At 42.5% G+C, this 14,951-nt stretch overlaps 1 protein-coding gene across 2 annotated transcripts in view; it reads left to right on the top strand.

The window, feature by feature from the left end:
• SLC5A6 (solute carrier family 5 member 6) overlaps positions 1 to 14,951 on the top strand; it is a 46,009-nt gene that overhangs the window by 22,765 nt on the left and 8,293 nt on the right. For both annotated transcript variants that reach the window (XM_070734972.1, XM_070734971.1), the window contains exons 10-14: positions 42 to 154; positions 252 to 319; positions 9,678 to 9,764; positions 11,039 to 11,208; positions 14,597 to 14,700. In XM_070734972.1, the coding sequence (XP_070591073.1) occupies positions 42 to 154; positions 252 to 319; positions 9,678 to 9,764; positions 11,039 to 11,208; positions 14,597 to 14,700 (542 nt within the window). The remainder of the gene's footprint in view (positions 1 to 41; positions 155 to 251; positions 320 to 9,677; positions 9,765 to 11,038; positions 11,209 to 14,596; positions 14,701 to 14,951) is intronic.

The raw sequence follows: 14,951 nt of genomic DNA, 5'->3' as shown, positions 1-14,951 counted from the left end.
ACATAGTCCTTCTGTCTTTCTCAATCCTCTCATCTCAACAGCACCATCTCTTCAGCCTTCAATTCACTGGCCACAGTGACCATGGAGGACCTGATTCGCCCATACGTGCCCAACATTCCTGAGAGACGTGCCACGCTCTACTCCAAATTGTTAGGTGAGATGGGCAGTTTGTGGTCAAATGCGGTCTTGGGGCATCCTCTATCTGCCAGCATTCAGTTTGACTCTACTGTCTTGACATTTTCTCTTCCCAGCTCTGGGCTATGGTATTCTCTGCCTGGGCATGGCCTATATCTCCTCCATGATGGGTCCAGTGCTTCAGGTAAGGAGTGCCCATTAGACACAGGTGTGGGTTGTGGATCCTTTTGCTGCCGGTTTGCTCAGGGTTGTGCCAGGCACATGCCTGTAGCAATAACAAAATAGCTTCAATCTGAGGTTAGTTGGGGGAAAGATTAGAAGTAATGTGAGAAAATATTATTTTACTGAAAGAGTAGTAGATGCTTGGAACAAACTTCCAGCAGACGTGGTCGGTAAATCCACAGTGACTGAATTTAAATATGCCTGGGATAAACATCTATCCATCCTAAGATAAAATACAAGTAAGGGCAGACTAGATGGACCGTGAGGTCTTTTTCTGCCGTCAATCTTCTATGTTTCTATGTTTCTGCGCATGTGCAGAAGCAAAAATTTGCTTCTGTGCATGCTCAGAAGCAAGATCCAAGATGGTGCCCATGGACTGACACTGACAAAACCGGCTCTGTGATGTCATCACCAGTTTACTAACATTCTTTCTTTTTTTTACCGGTAACATCTATTAAAACATGTTATACAAAAGAGCAACAGAACTCTTCTATAAGAAGAAAACAAAGAAACAGGAATGTCACATAATGCCACACGCAGTACATAATAAAAAAGGACAGCAGAATTAGACCTCCCACTTTTTGTGATATACATAGCAGTTCACAGATCAGTTCTAAATATTATAAGTGACAATGCTTAACAGACAAATGCTTGTAGTGGAATGGAGGAGGTTATTTGTTTGCAAATAAACAAACCAACCTCCAATCGCATTTATTCTAGAAATATGGAGGAAAACCAGAAGGGTTGAAAGAAACAGTAATAACCAACATAGGATGCAGTGTTCAAGCAAAGTAGAAGCATGACAATGCCACACATCAAAAATATTAATAATGTACATTTAAATCCTCCAACTCGCCTTCTCCCTGGGGGCTTAGCAGCTAAACTCTTCAATTCTACTCATCCGTAGCTGAATTAAAATAAGAGCTTTCTGAATGCTTTTTTCTTTTTTTAGCATTCCACTATCCTAAATGTTTACTAACATTTCTAAGGAACCAGTTAGGACCAGTAGGGACCCACCTCTGATTAGAGGGGAAAGCATGTGGTGTCTCCCCAAAAGAATATGTGGCACTATGAATTGTCAGCTTTACAAAGTAGACCTGATCAGTAAGACTAGAACTATGGTTTACTTGAGATTAGGCCATAGTAACAGATTCATGCAAATCTGCTTGTGTTTTTTCCTCTCTTCTTGTTGTAAGCCAGAGGAAGTCATGATAGACCCAGTCTTTTTTTTTTGTACTTACTCACCACCACCACAACTTGACACCTGCTTCTTCTGCTCTTGTTCTGACGGTTTCTGGATGTCTTCTCCAAGGTCATCTCAATGACTTCAAAGCAGTTCACTGCTTTGAAGGTGTTACAGAAATGTGTTTCTCTCCCTGGGATATGAGATTTTCTGTAGTTTTCCTTTTTTGTGAGTGAAGGAAGTCTTTTGTAATTATTTTTGCAAAATTCTCTATTATCAATATGTATATACTTTAGTGCAGTCCGTAACCAATCGTGTACGATAAAAAGATCTAAAACAATAAGAAAGACATAATCTTTTTTCATAGGTACCGTATTTTCCGGCGTATAAGACGACTGGGCGTATAAGACGACCCCCTAACTTTTCCAGTTAAAATATAGAATTTGAGATATACTCGCCGTATAAGACTACCCCTCTTCTGTACATCATAGACCTGACTGAGTCTAGGTCTATGATGTACTTGCATTGAGAAAAAAATCATTTCTGAACATGATAACACAATATTTTAATTACTAATGATGAAGATCTTATTGTTAAAATTATGAATGAATTATTTAGAGAGAGAGAGCCAAGTGGGAGCACTCTTCTGTCTATCTCTCCATATGTCTCTGTCTATCTGTCTTGTCTGCCTCTCATATTTCTCCTCACCACAATTAAGTTTATTATTATAACTCATCATAATTTGTCAACACAAAAAGGTGAACCTGGCTATTTTTCTTTCTCCTACCATCTATTCTGCAGGTATCTTTCAGTCTAACATGCAGCATGCTGACACCTATGTGAGAATCTATTATGGAATGAGAATCTGTATGTGATATCATGATATGGCAATCCAAACAGCCCATCCATTTTTTCCTCTTTCCGCACTTTCTGTCTTTATCCTCTTGCAATGTCACTTAAACAGATTTTAACTTGTCGGGTTTAATTAGTGACCCTGCCAATTTTCAGTACTGTGCAGTGTGCTATGATACAGAGCAGGGTGAATAATATGACCTCAGCTTTTAAAGTTATTTTAAAATGTTGCCTAAGAAATATGGAAAGATGATTCTTTTTGGAGGAAAAGTACATTTTCAATGGTTAAACATAAGAACAAATACAAACAGGCAGAAATAAATGCATCCAGTTTAACATTCAATTTTGCAACCACTAATAATGTTGGTCAAGTAGGTACAAAAATACCTGGGGAAATGATCAAAGTCTGGGAAATGGGTCCCTTGTCAGTTAAAAGGAGTGCTGATTTACCACCTGCTAGAGCAGTGATTTTCAACCTTTTTTGAGCCGCAGCACATTTTTTACATTTACAAAATCCTGGGGCACACCACCAACCAAAATTACACAAATCTAATAAATAAATAAATACATACATACATACACACACACACACACACACACACACATAAATAACCCCCTCATATATACAATCCCATGTAACATCCCCTTATAAATACAGTCAATCATCAATCATCCCTCCTCAAATTTATACCACTGTCTCATTTCTGGGTTATTCTCCTGTCTTTCCCCCTTTTCTCTCTCATGTTTCTCATTTCTCTCTCTTCCTCCCTTTTTCCCTCATTCCTTCTCCCTCTCACTTCTCCTCTTTTTCCATCCCTGTCTCTCTCCCCCCCTTACGTGTGTGTGTGTGTGTGTGTGTGTGTGTGTGTATACACACTCGAACCATTTCCAAAACCAGTTGAGGGCTGGGTTTTTTTTCTCTTTTATTCTTTTCAAACACAGGTGTGGGCTGGGGGGGGGTGTTTCTTATTATTTGGGTGCTTTTTACCATATGCTTCAAGAATCACCTCTCTCCCTCTCTCTTGTTCTCTCTCTCTCTTGTTCTCTCTTATTTTCTTTCTGAGGCTCCTCCCACAACGGTGGCTACAGCGGCGCTGGCGATCCGGCCGCTAGCCGCTCCGAGCGCTGTGGGAACGCCCACCCCTCTCACAGTCCGGTCCCGGGATGACAGTAAAGGGGCTGCTTCCCATCCTCCTTCTCAGAAGGTTTCCTTCTGAGCAAGCTGGCAGGAGGATGGGAAGCAGCCCCTTTACTGTCAGCCCGGGACCGGACTGTGAGAGGGGTGGGCGTTCCCACACCGCTCGGAGCGGCTAGCGGCCGCATCGCCAGTGCCGTTGCAGCCACCGCTAATGTAAAGGGGCTGCTTCCCGGCGGCAGGAACTGCGGGGGGTAGCCGGCGTACGCTCCGGCTAACAAGCTCTTGCTGCAGCTATCCGCCGCTTCTTTCTTCTCCGCCTCGCCTCCGCTATTCCCGCCGCCGCCTTTGCTCTCCCCGCCGGGCAAGAGGCAAAGGCGGCGGCGGGAGTAGCGGAGGCAAGGCGGAGAACAAAGAAGCGGCGGATAGCTGTGGCAAGGGCTCGTTACGCCGGCTACCCCCCGCAGTTCCTGCCGCCGGGAGTGGCGCTCCACCCCAGCAAAGCCGGCGGCGGGAGTGGCGTCGTCCAGCAATAGCAGCGCTTCGATGAAGCCGGCGAGGGAGCTCCGGAATCGGTTGGCGCTCGCCCGACGCCTTGTTTTTTTATTTCCCCCTTTGGTTTCTCTTCAGAGGCGGGAGTTCGGGAGGCAAGGGAGCGCTCGAGGAGACAGCGTCTTGCGGCATCGCCTCCCGTTGGGTTTATGACGAAGGGACGCTCAGCAACTTCTTTTTCCTTTCGGCGCCATAGCCACCCGCAGTCCCCGGAGCCGGCGGGTTGAGGCAAAGGGCTGCATTTCCCTTCCCTCCCTCCCGCCCCCGTCCTGAATGGAAGCCCCGCTCGGCCAAGCAGCCCGGGATCTCCGCCGCTTGCAAACCGGGCGGGCGGAGCGGACCCGCGCTCACTTTCGGCTCCGGGGACTGCGGATGGCTATGGCGCCGAAAGGAAAAAGTAGTTGCTGAGCGATGCCGCAAGACGCTGTCTCCTCGAGCGCTCCCTTGCCTCCCGAACTCCCGCCTGTGAAGAGAAACCAAAGGGGGAAATAAAAAAACAAGGCGTCGGGCGAGCGCCAACCGATTCCGGAGCTCCCTCGCCGGCTTCATCAATGCGCTGCTGTTGCTGCTGTCGCTGCCGCCTGAGGCGGCGGCACTCGAATCTGGCGTGGTGGAAAATCTTTGCCTGCCTCCAGATTTTCCACCACGCCAGATTCGAGTGCCGCCGCCTCAGGCGGCAGCGACAGCAGCAACAGCAGCGCTTTTTCCTTTCGGCGCCATAGCCACCCGCAGTCCCCGGAGCCGAAAGTGAGCGCGGGTCCGCTCCCCCCCCCCTCAATCCCGCTCCCGGCCTCCTCCCGCCCGCGGCTGTGGAATGGGCGCAGTATCCGGCCTATAAGACGACCCCCCACTTTGGAAAAGATTTTCAGGGGTTAAAAAGTCGTCTTATACGCCGGAAAATACGGTACATAAATGTAAAATTGACAGTGTTTTTCTTCGTGGCAGCGTTAAGAATTTGTAGCTCTTAAACATTTTTAGAATGTTAAAGTTCCAAGCCAATAATACAAAGCAAATTAAATCCTCAGAACACGGTGTCTGTTAACAAATGATAAAATTAACTAACTGAACAGTAGACAATGTCCCTTTGGGGAGCCAGTTTACTCTTGTAATTTTAAAGGCTGTGTTCCTTCTATAACAACTTGCACTCTAGCCCCCATCTAAGGAGAAGGGCGGCATAAAAATCGAATAAATAAATAAATAATCCAAGGATCCTCAACCTTGGCAATTTTAAGACTTGTGGACTTCAACTCCCAGAATTCTCCATCCAGCTATGCTGGCTGAAGAATTCTGGGAGTTGAAGTCGACAAGTCATAAAGTTGCCAAGTTTGAAGACCTCTAGCATAATCTATCCTTCTTAACATATTTCCATTATAATTGAAAAGACCTGTCTCTTCATTGGATCATAAGGTGTAGAAATAAAATTAGAATACCTTCAATTTCATGGATAAATATGGATTATTATTATTATTATTATTATTATTATTTATTAGATTTTTCCCCCTGCCCCTCTCCGAAGACTCGGGGCGGCTCACAACAGCAATAAAAAACAGTATAATAATGAAACAAATCTAATAATAAAATTACATTAAAAATTCCGACAATTAAAAACCATACAACACATACATACCAAACATAAAATATAAGAAAGCCTGTGGGGAGATGTCTCAGTTCCCCCATGCCTGGCGATATAGGTGGATCTTGATTAACTTGTGAAAGACAAGGAAGGTGGGGGCTGTTTTAATCTCCTGGGGGATTTGATTCCAGAGGGCCAGGGCCGCCACAGAGAAGGCTCTTCCCCTGGGGCCCGCCAAACGACATTGTTTGGTCGACGGGACCCAGAGAAGGCCAACTCTGTGGGACCTTATCGGTTGCTGGGATTTGTGCAGTAGAAGGCGGTTCCAATGCCATGAAGGGCTTTAAAGGTCATTACCAACACTTTGAATTGTGACCGGAAACCGATCGGCAGCCAATGCAGGCCATGGAGTGTTGTAGAAACGTGGGCGAATCTAGGAAGCCCCATGATAGCTCTCGTGGCCGTATTCTGCACGATCTGAAGTGGCACTATACATTTGTTCTCCAAATAATAGGATTATTGTAATCCTAATCTCTTCTTCTTAAGAACTCTTGCTAAAGAAAACTGTGGAAACCGTGTTTGGAAAGAATCGCTTTCAGTTTTAGGCTTCTGTCAAAGAGGTTGATATTTTTTTCTCTGTTGGCCTCTGTTGGTGATATCATCCGCAGGGCAGAATCAAACTAAACTCTGGCTTCTTCATCAAAAGGATTTTATTGTAATACAGTCCCAGATCATTATCCCAGAAAGGAGAGAAGCATCTTAGCTCTTATCATCTCCTTTTAAAAATAATATATTCTTCACTGATTTTCCTCTTGGGTCCTGATAGGCAACATCTTGTCAAAGGAACAAGTCAATTTTCCTGGCCTGCTTTTTCTTCTTGGAATATAAGCTTTGCCCCTCCCTCCCATATTTCTTCTTTTCTTTTTTGCCTTCCTTTGTTACTTGCTTCCTTTCTGTATTTTTTTTCTATTCTCTTTTAGTCTTGCTCTTCTTTGTCTTCCATCCCCCTTGGCCCTCTCTGAGTTGACATGAAGGAACTAGGGGCTGAACAATTGGCCAACTACTTGATGCTCTTCATCTTTTTCTTCTGCCTCCTCTGTTGCTATTCCCTGAATTGCCCAACCACATCTTTACAATCTACTTACTTGCAACTTTGGGAAAGAACTACAGCAGCATGAGCCTATTGCCCCATAGCAAGTGCTTGCAAAATCTATGGCAATTAAAGGTATGGAGGTCTCTATCCCAAAGATTTAATGCAAGTGTAGCAAATTACATTGTTTTAACATATTTCACCAATTACATTACATACTTTTTTTTCAGTCACCACAAATTACAATTGTGCCCAGTGTGCCAAATTTTATTTGGAGAATTATAATGTTCTCCAAAGTGCAGGGAAAGCAAGTAGGATGCTTGGCTGCATAGCTAGAGGTATAACAAGCAGGAAGAGGGAGATTATGATCCCGCTATATAGAGTGCTGGTGAGACCACATTTGGAATACTGTGTTCAGTTCTGGAGACCTCACCTACAAAAAGATATTGACAAAATTGAACGGGTCCAAAGACGGGCTACAAGAATGGTGGAAGGTCTTAAGCATAAAACGTATCAGGAAAGACTTGATGAACTCAATCTGTATAGTCTGGAGGACAGAAGGAAAAGGGGGGACATGATCGAAACATTTAAATATATTAAAGGGTTAAATAAGGTCCAGGAGGGAAGTGTTTTTAATGGGAAAGTGAACACAAGGACAAGGGGACACAATCTGAAGTTAGTTGGGGGAAAGATCAAAAGCAACATGAGAAAATATTATTTTACTGAAAGAGTAGTAGATCCTTGGAACAAACTTCCAGCAGACGTGGTAGATAAATCCACAGTAACTGAATTTAAACATGCCTGGGATAAACATATATCCATCCTAAGATAAAATACAGAAAATAGTATAAGGGCAGACTAGATGGACCATGATGTTGTTTTCTGCCGTCAGACTTCTATGTTTCTATGTTTCTATCTTCTCTGTCTATGTGGCTACCACAAAGATGATTTCCCAAAATTTGTTAGATATAACACTTAAACTGCAAGGCCATGCTTGAGAGTTCTGAAAATTGAAATTCTGTTTATTTGGAGAGTACCTAAGTTGGGGAAGGTTGCTTTATGGACCATAGATGACATCAAATGCATCTTAATCAAATAGAGCTCTTCAGTAATATTAGTTGCCAGAATTTGCAGGAGATGATGAGGGAATTTATCCTTCCTGATGACCTATCAAAAACATTGTGCATTGAACAATTTTTCTGGCTCAGCCATTAGAACTGGAGCTTGTGGACCAGACTGGATTTGCATATTTTAACAAGAATATAGCATTTTTGTACTTCAGACACCTTATCATATTTACTGAGGATAAACAGTAAAGGGAAACGGTAGCTCCATTATCTATTTTTCATGCAAGCCCCAGATTCAGTGAGGAGCATCTGCAGGCAGCACTAGAGAGACCAGTGATGGTGAACCTTTTTTTAAATTTGTGTGCCAAAAGGGGGAGAGCATGGGGGTGAGTATCATGTACACGCATGGTCACACCCAAAATCCCATGTGCCAACTCTGCACATGCGCATGGGATACACCACCAACACCACTTCTGGAATACAATGACATGCCCATTTTTTGCTCTCCCCAGGCTTCAGAGACTTTCTAGGAGCCTGGGGAGGGTGAAAACAGACTCCCCACCCCCACCCTGAGGCCCTCCGGAGGCAGAAAATATCCTGTTTGCCAACTTTTGATTGGACCAGAAGGCCCATTTTCTTGTTCTCCCCAAGCTCCAGAGACTTTCTAGGAGCTTGGGGAGGGCAAAACCTGCCTTCCCCACACCCCCTGGAGGTCCTATGGAAGCCAGAAACTGCCTGTTTGCTGACTTCCAGGTGGACAGGAAGTCCCGGGGTTTTTTTTTGTTCTCCCCATGTTGTGTATAGTCCTGTTCAGTTTGGCTATTTTTCAGAATCTGATTCAGAAACTGGTTATGAATTAGTGATAGGGCCTGATTTAGAGGCAGAAGAAGTAGGAGACCAACCACAGGGCGTTTCTATGGGTTCAGATTCAAGTGAAGAAGCAGATGCTAGATGGGTAAATCCTTATTTCAGATGCTTGCAGAGGCGAAGAGCAAGTGTCAGGGAAGAAATATTAAGGAGAGGAATGGGTTAATTAATTAATTAAGTAATTAGTTAATCACGTATGGGTGTCAGCGGAAGAGAAGAGTTGAGTCGTCAGTCTGCTGTTAAGAAATATGGAGTTTTTTTCAAGCAGCTCCGAATGTAAGCTATGCCTTGTGTGCTTTTAATTGCAGTTTTTATGACTCTGGGATAACTCTGACTAACCATAAATCTTAGAATGACTTGTGGAATGTTTTAATGATTTTGATGTTGCCTTGCATACTGAAGTTTAAGATAAGAGATTAGTGCTGCGTGCCGAGATGATTCAGTATGGAACAAAGGAAAGAAAAATAAAGATGATGTGGTGTTTTACAAATATATGCATTTAGTAATCCTTTATCCCAATTATCAGTGGCCATAGCCAGAGACCAGAACACCCCAGGCTTTAGAGACTTTCTAGGGGAGGGGGGAGGGTGAAAATAACCTGGGGAGGGTGAAAAGAGCCTTCCCCACCCCTTTGGAGGCCAGAAATGGCCCGTTTCCCAAGCAGATCATTTCTGGTCTTCAGGGGGCCTCAGAGGGTGGGGAAAACCATTTCCATCCTCCCAAGGTTTCTAGAAAGGCTGTAGAGCTTGGGGAGAGCAAAAATTGGCCTTCCCTACTCCCTCTGGAGGCTGGAAACAGCCTTTCCTGACTTCCAGTGGACCCAGAAGGCCCGAAAATGCTTGTGCATGCGCACTGGACCTGAGCTTATGTGCCCACCAATATGGCTCCGCATGCCATAGCTTCGCCACCACTGAGATAGACCAATTAGCTTATTCAGAAGAATGCAGTTTTTCATGAGGAAATCCCCTGATCAGACCCTTCCTTTCCCCCCCTCTTCTAAGGCCGCCATCAGCATCTTTGGCATGGTAGGAGGACCGCTGCTGGGACTATTCTGCCTGGGGATGTTCTTTCCTTGTGCCAACTCTTTGGTAAGTTGCTACCCCAGCAGCTGGGCAGATCCTTATACCTATGCTCAATGTCAGATTAGGCATACACACGCACATACATACACCCTTCACTTGGCAGTACATCTGATGGAGGATGATGGCAAGACAGGTTTCTGTATTGCCAAAGAAACAAGCTTACAGAAGTGCTGACTTTGATGTGTATCACGCACAACTAGTATACTCAGGGAACCTGTTTGCTACTACTTAAGAATGAAGTTAGCGTGTGACGCAAGGAAAAAAAGTTAAGCGAGCAATGGGGCAAGAGAAGTTCAGTACAGTGTTACCTCTACTTAAGAACTTAATTCGTTCCGTGACCAGGTTCTTAAGTAGAAAAGTTTGTAAGTAGAAGCAATTTTCCCCATAGGAATCAATGTAAAAGCAAATAATGTGTGCAAACCCATTAGGAAAGAAATAAAAGCTCGGAATTTGGGTGGGAGGAGGAGGAGGAAGAAGAGGAGGAGGACAGTCGCTGCTGAAGGAAGATGGTGAAGTGAGGGGGATAAAAAAAATCCAAAACTTTAAGGCTTAAAAAAAAGAAAAGAGCATGCACCTCCCATACACTGTGCCAGAGAGAGGAACCCAAGGGGAATGGCAGGAAACTGGCTGAGCCTTGGTGCCGCTCTCAAATTTCCTGGGAAATTTTTCCGGGCTCGGGTTCTTAAGTAGAAAACAGTTCTTAAGAAAAGGCAAAAAAATCTTGAACACCCGGTTCTGATCTAGAAAAGGTCTTAAGTAGAGGCGTTCTTAGGTAGAGGTACCACTGTATTCATCTAACTGGAGTTGGCTTGGATGAAACTGCCCTCTCTCAATTATCTGTGTCGTCTTTACAGAGGATCTCAATCTTCTGTCCCAGCTGCTGATCACAGAGGCAAGAGCCTAGAGCAGCCCTATAAAATAGAGCTTGTCTGGGAACATTCTCTTATTTTTTGTTTGTTTTCAGCTCCTGATGGGAAAAAAAGAGGACATAATTGGTGTCGATTTTTTAGTTTTTTTAATTGTAAAAAATAAACCAGGACTTGGCCAGCCTCATCAAAGAAACCAGTGGAGATGGCTGCCCCCTATTTAACCAGAGCATTTTAAAAATTCTTTTGATCATCTACCATTGTTTTATAGGACTTATCTAGGGATAGCAGTAGATTCAACCTGCCATGTTGGATGAACCCAGCCAGTTTATGTTCAGACTTTTTGGGGAATAAGCCTTTTTTTTTTTTGCATGTGGGAAAGCCCCTCATATTTTATTCCTTGTTTCTCTACAGGGTGCTGTAGTTGGATTAATTGCTGGACTGGCCATGGCATTTTGGGTGGGCATTGGGAGCATGGTTATCAACTTCCAGTCCACGTCCCCTGATCCTGTTTTACCAACTGATGGGAATCTGACTACCACGGTCATGACAGCATTGTTGAACTCAACAGCAGCTCCGGAAAGGTAAAACAAGAAAGATGTTCTGTGGTCCAACATTTTCTCTTGGGAAACAGGTTGGGAACATGCTGCAAAATTCAACTTTCACACTCAGTTCCTATCAAGTAGGTTATGCCTGACTCAGAAATCTTAGGTGGTTCACTGCAAAATTCTATATTATTTTAGAGAGCAATAGAATAGAAGTCTTTATTCTTTATTGGCCAAGTGTGATTGGACACACAAGGGATTTGTCTTTGGTGCATATGCTCTGAGTCGCCTCAAGTCTTTAGAGAAGGGTGGCTAAATAATCTAAATAATAATGATAATGATGATGATGATGATAATAATAATAATAATAATAATAATAATAATAATAATATGCTCTCAGTGTACATAAAAGAACAGATACATTTGCCAAGGATTGTAAAGTACAACACTTAATGATTGTCACAGGGTTGAAATAAGCAATGGAAGCTTATAGACTTAGCTATAGACTTAGCTAGGGCTATAGAGATTCTCAGTCATCCAGGTCATAGTTATCCCAAAGGTGCTTTTTCAGGAGGCAACTGGACTTTCTTGTTTTGTCCTTGAAATATGTTTCACTTCTCATCCAAGAAAAACATCTTCAAAAGAAAAACCAAGAAAGAAAGTCCAGTTTCCTCCTGAAAAAGCACCATTGAGATGTCTACATATTGTTTTGTAAGATAGTGGTAATAGAAGAAACCTTGCCGGAGAGGCAAATGTTTAGGACAAATAGGGAGGTGATTCCTTTCCAAAATGTTACACAATTTCTTAAATTTCATCAAAGGTCATAGCCTGAACCTACTTGGCTTTTTATTCAAGAGAAAGTTCTCACCTTCAATTGTTGACCTATTCACAGCTCAGAACATTATCCAATGTTTGTTTAACCGAAACTTTGCCTCCACAAGATGTTTAGCTATCCTGTGCCTAGGCAGTATCCATTGCAAGACATGTTCCTCTTGGACTTTCAACAGTGCTCTTATTCTTCCCCTAAAAACATGTTTCCAGAAGTGAATGCTTGAATTGTTGATAGATTCATACTAGCCCTGGCCTTAAACACATTTGCACTTTGCAAAAAGTAACATATATATTTTTACTATCATCTCTTTCTCTTCCTAAATTTCTTCTAAATTAAAGATAAATAAGGCAATGGGTCCAGATGGCATCCACCCCAGAGTTCTTAAAGAACTCAGATCTGTCATTGCTACCCCCCTGACTGATTTGTTTAACCAATCTCTGTTAACAGGAGATGTTCTTGAGGATTGGAGACTGGCCAGTGTTGTGCCTATCCACAAGAAGGGCAGTAGAGAAGAAGCTGGTATCTACAGGCCAGTTAGCTTGACATCAGTTGTAGTTAAAATGATGGAGACTCTACTCAAAAAGAGGATAAATCAGCACCTAAAAAACAATAACTTATTGGACCCAAATCAGCATGGCTTTACTGAAGGCAAATCATGTCAGACTAATCTCATTGATTTCTTTGACTATGTCACAAGGTGTTGGATGAAGGTGGTGCCGTGGATATTGCCTACCTGGACTTCAGCAAAGCCTTTGATACGGTTCCACATAAAGAGCTGATAGATAAATTAGTGAAGATTGGACTTAATCCCTGGATAGTTCAATGGATTTGCAGCTGGCTGAAGCAACATGAGAAAGTATTATTTTACTGAGAGAGTAGTGGATCCTTGGAACAAACTTCCAGCAGACGTGGTAGATAAATCCACAGTAACTGAATTTAAACATGCCTGGGATAAACATATATCCATCCTAAGATAAAATACAGAAAATAGTATAAGGGCAGACTAGATGGACCATGAGGTCTTTTTCTGCCATCAGACTTCTATGTTTCTATGTTTCCTCTCAAGTCCATTTTTATCTTTTCTTTTCAATGGATCTTTTTAATTATTATTTTCTTTTATAACTGTTAGGCTGTCAATTTATGAGCATTAATTAAACACTGATATAACTAGCTTAGAGAGAGAGAGAGCAACATAGTTCCCAGTTTCAAACCCTCCTTAGCTATTTATTTATAAAGCTTTATAGGCAGCATAATATCAAGATAATAAATTATCAATATGGAATTGCACTTAGCAAAATAGCAGAACAGAACAATGAAAAGTTCCTTAAGCGGGACTTGTATAGGTGAAAATATCATGAATGACAAACTTCTCTTTTGCCATCTTTATCATAATTACTGTCCACTTACCTTCAGGTTGGAGAGGCCAGGATCAAATTAGGAGATCTGGAAGACAATTGCATTGGTCAAACTTTATGAAATAAAGGAAGCCTTTGACTGGTTTCCTTGTAATATATAAGTGTAAGCAATGGCAATTTTATAAGTTCATTATAAGAATTGGAACATGTTATTAAAAGTTGCATTTGAACCAGATTGGAGACTCATCTAATCCAATTTCTTGCTGTTCACAATAGCCAACTCAGAAAAGTTCAAGGATAAGATGATTTGCTTTCTTGTGTATTTGCTCTGCAATAACTGGTTTCAAAACATTTCTCAACTTGGAGACTGCATCTATCAGCTAATAGCCACTGGTAGATCTGTTTTTTAGAGTTTTAATCTCATGTTTGTTAAATCTGTGTGATTTTCATTGAACATGTTGTTTCTGCTCATCTGCTATATTTCAAAATGAACCTGCTTTCTTTGAGATAATTAAGTTTAAGTTTAATTGGATTTGTATGCCGTCCCTCTTTGAGGACTCGGGGTGGCTCACAGCATATACAAAGAGACAGTAGTAAATCATTCCAATTAATATACATAAAAACAATCCTTAAACATTCTAACTCTAAAATCTTCCATTAACATTCATTCAACAAATCGGGATTGGGTGGCATAGAAGTTGAATAAACAAACAAAGATACTAAAAAACATTCGTTGGTCAGGGGGAAGATCTAGTAAGCCCAGGCCTGGTGACAAAGATTTTTAAGTTTTTAAACTCTTTAAAGTTTTTAAACTCTTTCAGAAGGCAAGGAGGGTGGGGGCAGTGCGAATCTCTGGAGGGAGCAGATTCCAGAGGGCCGGGACCCCCCACAGAGAAGGCGCTTCCCCTAGGTCCCGCCAGCTGACATTGTTTGGTCGACGGGATCCTAAGGAGACCAACTGTGTGGGACCTCACCGGACGCTGGGATTCGTGTGGCAGAAGGTGGTCTTGGAGATATTCTGGTCCTATTGCTGCTCAAATGTTTGTTTTGGGACATTAATTTTTGAGAGATAGAAAACCAGGGGCTGCAAAGGTACTGAGGGGATGCAATGATTGCTATATAACTTAAAAGAAGTTTGTGGAACTGCCTCTTTGGGATTCTGGCTTTGTTCCACCAATTAGCCTGAGCAGATGTTTAGTTGGAATAACTCTTGATGTGTATCTCTTTGAATTCTTTCTAGGCTGACAGGCTTGCGGAAGTTTTACAATTTATCATACATGTGGTACAGCGCACACAACTCTACCACAGTTATTGTTGTAGGACTGATAGTCAGCCTTCTCACTGGTACGTAACATGTTTAAATACATAGGATCTAGAACTACCCTCCAGAACATAAACAAGCCCCAAGTATACAAGGCTACACCTATATACATGTATTTTGTATGTAAAGGCCATCAAGAATAGGTCTTACTGGGAAATTGATCTTGGATATTCAAACATAGCTTGCCATCGTTTTACACAGTATCATTACATCTGCCGAGTGGAGAAGTTGAAAAGAGTGAGGAGATCTCTGCCACAACTGCTTATGAAAAGAA

Source organism: Erythrolamprus reginae, chromosome 1 (genome assembly GCF_031021105.1).
Source record: "Erythrolamprus reginae isolate rEryReg1 chromosome 1, rEryReg1.hap1, whole genome shotgun sequence".
In the NCBI taxonomy this organism is placed as follows: domain Eukaryota; kingdom Metazoa; phylum Chordata; class Lepidosauria; order Squamata; family Dipsadidae; genus Erythrolamprus; species Erythrolamprus reginae.
The sequence above is the reverse complement of the archived record's forward strand: the minus strand, read 5'-3'. Positions and strand labels throughout refer to the sequence as shown.